Source organism: Pelmatolapia mariae, linkage group LG3_W (assembly GCF_036321145.2).
Source record: "Pelmatolapia mariae isolate MD_Pm_ZW linkage group LG3_W, Pm_UMD_F_2, whole genome shotgun sequence".
Lineage (NCBI taxonomy): Eukaryota > Metazoa > Chordata > Actinopteri > Cichliformes > Cichlidae > Pelmatolapia > Pelmatolapia mariae.
In genome coordinates, this window is record NC_086229.1 from 17887356 (window position 1) to 17895480 (window position 8125).

The 8125-nt window shown below is 37.2% G+C and overlaps 1 protein-coding gene across 1 annotated transcript; it reads right to left on the reverse strand.

Annotated features, from left to right (window-relative positions):
- Window positions 1-630: 630 nt before the first annotated feature.
- On the reverse strand, window positions 631-6835 carry LOC134616192 (interferon-induced protein 44-like). The gene is made up of 11 exons (XM_063460925.1): window positions 6655-6835; window positions 3789-3829; window positions 3439-3474; window positions 3272-3298; window positions 3141-3158; window positions 2980-3013; window positions 2094-2295; window positions 1760-1909; window positions 1372-1540; window positions 959-1059; window positions 631-872 (listed from the first exon to the last, which is right to left on the reverse strand). Exons 3-11 carry the CDS (start codon window positions 3464-3466, stop codon window positions 708-710), a joined length of 894 nt encoding a protein of 297 aa, XP_063316995.1. The 5' UTR covers window positions 3467-3474; window positions 3789-3829; window positions 6655-6835; the 3' UTR covers window positions 631-707.
- Window positions 6836-8125: the final 1290 nt, after the last annotated feature.

An 8125-nucleotide genomic window follows, 5' to 3' on the forward strand; every position in this document is an offset into this window, starting at 1 on the left:
ATGCTGCAGGGGCGAGTCTCCCTGAGTCTCGACCGTGTACACGTAAACCTGTCTGAGCGTTTTATTCTGACCTGAGTTGCATAACAGGAAAACTCCTGACAGATGGATTAGATGCTGCTGTGACCACAGTGCACACGTCTGATGTTGCTGTTGGCAGGTGGTCATAATGTTATGCCTGATCGTTGTATGTTCTTCACAGAAAATGAAAGAAAACTTATTCAGGAATATTTTTTAATTGTATCATTTTTATTTTGGTAAACACTGAAAAGGATACAACAGACCTAAACACCATACAAGGTTTAATGCAAATGTATGAGACATTTATTTATCTTAACTGCACATTTGCATTCTAACATGCAGAGTTGGGTGATGGCTACACAAGCTCATTGCTGGAGTGCATGTGTGAAATTTATCTGCAAAGACAATGACAGCTTTATTTTATTTGATTATAAATGTTCTTCGATATATTTCTGTGATGTTAGTCGATATTAAGAAAGGAAAAGAGAGAGATGAAACTTGTGTTTCTTTTCAGTTTAATCACACTCAGTCATATCAGCTTTTATTAACAACTTCCTGATTTTTATTTTATCTGGTAGTTAACATCAGTCTGTGTGGAAAAAGTGACTCTTATTATACTGGGATTATGTATTATTCATCGAGTGTATTACATCACTGTGTATGTCTGAAACTGTCAGGAATGTGTCAGTTTATAATTTAGAGTCAATGAAGTCTTCTCCCAGGTCAATCATCATTCTCAGTGCGCTCAGGATCAAAGTGTCGATGTCATCATTCAGTTGTGTTTCTTCACTGTAGTTCTTCACAGGAAGGATGAAGTTAAGCGGGATCCCCAGTTTTGAGCTCAGATCTCCCATCTGAGTTTTTACAGAAACAAATAAATTACTGTAAGATCTGAGTACAGGTATCGATGTAATGTTAAATTTTTCCAGCCAAAATTCACCTTTCTCTTCACGAGCTTGCTTTTGTACGTATTCTTCAGGTCCTTTTCAGTTTCAGGACAGGCCTCATCAAATTTGGTAAGAACAGCTAACTGGGGAATACCTGCAATATGAGATGTTTTATGATTAACTTGACAGGAATTTTTACTATGTATACAATTTGCACAACAACAACAACAATACTAGTGTTCCACTCTGATTGTCTTTCAGCAGAGACTGTGTCCATATTTAACCAGGTATAGTTATACATTTTTTGTTATCAGAAGTTTTAAGACAACCAAGTCTAATGCAGAATTTCAGCCATGTTTTTCATGCACATGCATTTGTTTTCTTTTACAAGTAAAGTGTTAGAATAAATAACCAAGATGTTCTTTAAATGCACTGTAAGTCTGTTACACACTCAGTCCCCTCTTACCCAAGTCGCTGGCTGCCTCTCTGATGGCTTTCATCTTCTGTAACACTGAGCTGTTAATTTCTGTCGTGTTACCAGAGTAGAGACAAACCAGAACATGAACTCTGTCCTCTGGAGAAGGTGAAGGGTTGTAGCCAGAATCAGACGTGGACAATGGAGACGCAGGGTTGAACTGCAATATGTTGCAAAAATCATAAGCAGTCATTGTATACGATAACAAGAATCTCAATAATAACATGAATGAAAAAGACTGTGCATGTCTGTATTTTTTTTAAAAAACTTGAATAAATTCATCAATATATGATTTACTTTTTTGATCACAAAATAACTTGAAGAAAATTAGAGAGTTTTACTAAAAGAGTAAACACAGTTCATAGTTTGATGATTGTACCTTATAACCCTCCTTCACATGTCCCATCATGGCCAGTTTGATGTCTTCCACTCTCACTCCTCGTCCACTCCCTTCTTCCAAACCCATCAGGTCATTGAAGACAAATGGGTAAAACTGCCCTGTGTCTTTCTTAATGTTGTGGGTTTCATACTGAAAGACAATAAAAGGTTTACAAACAACTTGGGAGGAGATACGATTTGTTTTAAACATAATCAAATGTTTTAATTACTTATTAAATATTGAACATGGTGTGTAGGCTAATATTTTACCATAAGTTACAGTTTCACTTGTTACATTTCCAGACATCAAGTCAGTGTAAATAAAAGGAAATTACTTTTTTGGTGAAACTTCCTTCCTCCTCGTTTGTTGCGTTGGTCAAAGCTGGACAGGTTATTCTTCTCCGTAAGGCATTGCTGACAGAATTGATGAAGCTGGACTTCCCAGCACCGACTGGGCCATAGAACAAAACTCTGACATGTCTCACTTGGTCATTTTGAAGCTGAAAATTCTTCACATACTGCAGATCTTCCTGGTTCCTGCAAATGGGGTTAAAACAAGTTTAATATATTGTAGATGTACTTTAAAATGAAATCGTCCTAATACCTCTGTGGGGCTGCTTTTTAAAGGAGCATTTAATTAAAAAAAGAGGTCAGTGCAGCAGTTAGATTAAAAACACGAGGACATCATAACATGGAAACACATTTGTGGAAAGGTCCTCATTTATGTCTCTGAAATGTAGATAAAATATAAAGTGTAAATGTAGAAATGTAGATGACTCCTCCCTCCTGTCTTCATCATTAATGATCTAGTCCAGTATTTACTTGGGCGTTACTTAACCAATTAACCAATAACAAACTGTTATATGTCAGCTGGTTTATCTATGAAGATTGCTTAATTTGAATTTTTTTTATATTTCCTGTAATTTATTTAAGCACATTATCAGAATAGCATGATGACATTTTCTGAATGACATATCGTCAGGAATCATCAGATTTCCAATGCAAACTAAATACTGACCTCATGATGGAGCTATTTTAAAAAAGATATACAATTACAGAAGCCACAGTAATTCATCCTGAGGAAAACATGCGTATTGGAAGTTGTCCATTTAATAAAGCCTGCATAGAAGCGTTGAGCAGTAGCAGTAGCATGTGAGGCATAAAATCCAGTCAGAAGCTGGTTTCCAGTCTTGTTCACAAGACTGGGAACTGTAGATTTACCCCCAAGATACTTGTCTCCACGGAGTTTTCAAAGCTGTAAATGAAATTAAAGGCATTTTAGAAAGTGAAATAGATGCAACTGTATTTGTAAACAGGAGAAAACAGTTTTGTTCAAAATAATCTGCGAATAACAGTAACCAATGTTCTAAAATGAAACTTACTAGGAGAAGGTGGAGGTGCTACAAGATCAAATTAAAACACAAGCAACATGAAACATATTAGACAGTTATGTGCACAAACATCTGCAAATAATTTGCAGAAATTGTGTTATTAAATTCATGAAATAACTTACTAGGACGACGTGGTGGAGCTGGAGGTGCTACAAAGTGAAACATACAGGAAGTAAAATACAGTTTCAGTTTCAATTAATATTTCTGAATTGTTTGTTGTGGGAATATAATAAGCAGCTCTTGCCTTGTCCTGCAACAGAGAACAATGTCTTCACTATATGTTACTTACGTGTAGGAGAAGAAGAGCTACCTCCCATGGTGAAAACTGAAGAAGTAAAAATAAATTTGATATTAATCAATAACACATAAAATATTTCACTGATCACCCCCCACCTCCAAAAAGAAAAAATTATGGAATAATTATAACCTTAAACTAAATGAGTTCCGAACTTGAACATAAAACCAAAGACTTTGCACAAATATTGTCTTCTACATTAAAGTAATGAAGGGAAGGAGGTAAAAATACAACTCTGTTACAGACTGGACTTTCCACACATAATAAAACAGAATAAAATTGAACTGTATGAATCACTAAGGCTCTTTTTGAACCTGCTAACAAACATGGTAAAGACATCTTACCTGTATTGTGATGCAGCTGCAGAGGCAAAGATCAAGTGAAGCTGTTGAAGGAAACACAGTCGGTCTTATATAGATGAATCTCATTCACTTTCACTTTCCTTATGACAAACCATGACTGTTGTAAAAAACCATTTCTGGGAAGCAATTTACCTGATGCTTTGCTTCTGACTTTTCCCTTACATGACTTTGCAATTATTAGAAAAGATAAAATGGACAAATGTATTTATCTTTCAAAATGTGAAACTCAGAAGTGTTTGCAGGCTATAATTAATCATTACTGATGAACACAGCAAATGAAAATGCCTGTTCACATATATTTACAGGTCCTTCTCAAAGAATTAGCATATTGTGGTAAAGTTCATTATTTCCTGTAATGTACTGATAAACATTAGACTTTTATATATTTTAGATTCATTACACACAACTGAAGTAGTTCAAGCCTTTCATTGTTTTAATATTGATGATTTTGGCATACATAACTCATGAAAACCCAAAATTCCTGTCTCAAAAAACTAGCATATCATGAAAAGGTTCTCTAAACGAGTTATTAACCTAACCATCTGAATCAACGAATTACCTCTAAACACCTGCAAAAGATTCCTGAGGCTTTTAAAAACTCCCAGCCTGGTTCATTACTCAAAACTGCAATCATGGGTAAGACTGCCGACCTGACTGCTGTCCAGAAGGCCATCATTGACACCCTCAAGCAAGAGGGTAAGACACAGAGAGAAATTTCTGAACGAATAGGCTGTTCCCAGAGTGCTGTATCAAGGCACCTCAGTGGAAAGTCTGTGGGAAGGAAAAAGTGTGGCAGAAAACGCTGCACAACGAGAAGAGGTGACCGGACCCTGAGGAAGATTGTGGAGAAGAACCGATTCCAGACCTTGGGGGACCTGCGGAAGAAGTGGACTGAGTCTGGAGTAGAAACATCCAGAGCCACCGTGTACAGGCGTGTGCAGGAAATGGGCTACAGGTGCCGCATTCCCCAGGTCAAGCCACTTTTGAACCAGAAACAGCGGCAGAAGCGCCTGACCTGGGCTACAGAGAAGCAGCACTGGACTGTTGCTCACTGGTCCAAAGTACTTTTTTTGGATGAAAGCAACTTTTGCATGTCATTCGGAAATCAAGGTGCCAGAGTCTGGAGGACGACTGGGGAGAGGGAAATGCCAAAATGCCTGAAGTCCAGTGTCAAGTACCCACAGTCAGTGATGGTCTGGGGTGCCATGTCAGCTGCTGGTGTTGGTCCACTGTGTTTTATCAAGGGCAGGGTCAATGCAGCTAGCTATCAGGAGATACTGGAGCACTTCATGCTTCCATCTGCTGAAAAGCTTTATGGAGATGAAGATTTCATTTGTCAGCACGACCTGGCACCTGCTCACAGTGCCAAAACCACTGGTAAATGGTTTACTGACCATGGTATTACTGTGCTCAATTGGCCTGCCAACTCTCCTGACCTGAACCCCATAGAGAATCTGTGGGATATTGTGAAGAGAAAGTTGAGAGACTCAAGACCCAACACTCTGGATGAGCTTAAGGCCGCTATCGAAGCATCCTGGGCCTCCATAACACCTCAGCAGTGCCACAGGCTGATTGCCTCCATGCCACGCCGCACTGAAGCAGTCATTTCTGCAAAAGGATTCCCGACCAAGTATTGAGTGCATAACTGACCATAATTATTTAAAGGTTGACTTTTTTTGTATTAAAAACACTTTTCTTTTATTGGTCGGATGAAATATGCTAATTTTTTGAGACAGGAATTTGGGGTTTTCATGAGTTATGTATGCCAAAATCATCAATATTAAAACAATGAAAGGCTTGAACTACTTCAGTTGTGTGTAATGAATCTAAAATATGAAAGTCTAATGTTTATCAGTACATTACAGGAAATAATGAACTTTATCACAGTATGCTATTTTTTTGAGAAGGACCTGCATATTGTTTTATCTCTGAAACCAGCAGACTGCTCACTTATTGTTTTTCTGCAAAAAGTTGCCAATTTCTAAAACATTGATTTAGAGGCAACTTCCAAGACACGGGAGGTAGATTTCCTACAAACCACATGCTTTATCCTAAAAATAAAACAGAAAGTGAAAGTGGAAGTGGGCAGGCTACTCTATAAAAGACCAAGTGCTCTCTTTGAGTAGTTTCACTGCATCCTCCTCTCTGCAGCAGTCACAGCAGCAGCACAAGGTAGGAAGCCAGACTGATGTTGTTTTATATGTTTTGGTATTTTAATTTCATTTTTTATCTGTCTGGTTGGTTTTGTTTTCTAGTTTGCATTTTCTGATGTTTGAGAACATGGATTACACAGAACAGTTTGTTAGCTGGAGACATATATCACTTTGCTTATTTTTTCCTTTTTCTTTTTTTTTGCTTACACTATTAAACCTGAGTGTATTAATTGCTGCATTGCTGACTTTACCCTGCAATAGACTGATGATCTGTCCAAAGTGTACCTCCTTGTAGAGTATGTTAGCATAGACCTAACATAGTGGACTTGGACATCTGTTACCTTTTGCTTCTTATTTTTATATCTTTCTTTCTTTCAGGTCTTCAGATTTGATCATGGAAAAATCTAAAAGTAAGTGACAAATTGTTTAATGCAGATATCCAACTTAGTCACCACAGTCTTCTTGTTCATGGCATTGATGTAATTCTTATAATAATGATACCTCAATAATACCTCATTTTTATTATAGTGCTGAGTCATTATTAAAGTGCTGACGTTATGCCTGCTGCCTCGCCTCTGTCAGTGCGCCCCAGGGCAGCTGTGGCTACAGTGTAGTGTAACGTTGGGTTGTGTTTAGTGGTGGAGAGGAGGCGGCAAAAACACTTAGCAGGGCTAGTTGAAAGAATGCACACTCACTGTATTAGGAATTCCACAGTGTGTCCTTTAATAAACCTCATCTTCACCAACCATATAAGCCCGGTTGAACGGCTGCAGCTTAACAAACATAATGCGCAGTGTTCGTACAACCCATACGTTGCAAACAAAAAGAAAAACAAAAGAAAGGTCTCTCCTCATGCACTAGCGTGCAAGCACATGTCCAGACAATCACAGAGAGAGAGGGCAGTGGCACAAACTGATGACACCATCAACCTTCGACCTGAGTGTCTTAAAGGGACACCACACCATTGTGACTGTTACAGTAGCTTGCTATCACCACTGTGTGAATGTGTGTCTGAATGGGTGGATGACTGAATGTGTAAAGCGCTATACAAATACAGGCCATTTACCATCTACCATGCTGTGCAGAGTCAGTTATATTATTTCACATTTAACTCCCTCACTTACAAACGTTTTACACATTATGTTTCTGTACACTACACACACAATCATAGCATCGGAGTAGTATAAGTGGAAAAGGCAATAAAAATCTCAGCTAACTCCTCTTTTGTTTACTTTGTGTGAAATATAATACAAGTCAAAATAATATAGCACTTTTTAACAACACTCCTTGACTTGTTAAATATATTTTCCCCCAGATCCATCACCCACTTCGCCTTTAGCTGCTCCAACACCACAAGTACAGGTTAGCGAACCTCCTTGGTCACTCATATTAGAACTAACATAGAACATACACACGCAGAAGTCACTTTATAACAGGAGCCATCATGACAGAGCTAAGAAAAAACACTTTGTCTTGAATTTTAAGGAGTGCAATGTGCAGTACTTTGGCCATGAATATGCAAGGTTTATGGATAAAGATTTTTGGGTAACACTTTATTAGAACTACAAAAATTGTAAAGTTATTAGAAAATACATAGCTCATCAGGGATGTTTAGGAGTTTGGAATTTCATAATTCATTCTTCAAGTTCAACTTCCTTCTGGTTTGTAGTTTTAGCTAGCTTTAGATAAACTATATATAGGCAACTGGAAATAGATCAGATTGATGCTGACTTGCCTATCAGCATCAAATCAGATCTATTTACAAAATTAAACAAAGAAGTGTACATTGTCCAGCTTTGGGCTTTCACACAGGTGTGTTCAGGTGGAATTAAACCTGAAACCCTGCCAGCACATTAATTCTATTATTATTAATGCTCAGTTGGCACGATAAGCACAAAACTCTCAAAATGGAATGTAGCATGAATATATAGATTCATGCTATTTTTTAAGCTTATATAAGTTTGATATATATATGTATGTATGTATGTATGTATGTATATATATATATATATATATATATATATATATATATACATATATAAATCTGTAATAAAATATCTATTAATAAATAAATACCAATCTGTACTGATGTAGTACAAATACTTTTTAAATCATGTGATTTAATAGAAGTGAAGACTTTTAGCTTTAAATAAAGGGCTATATTGG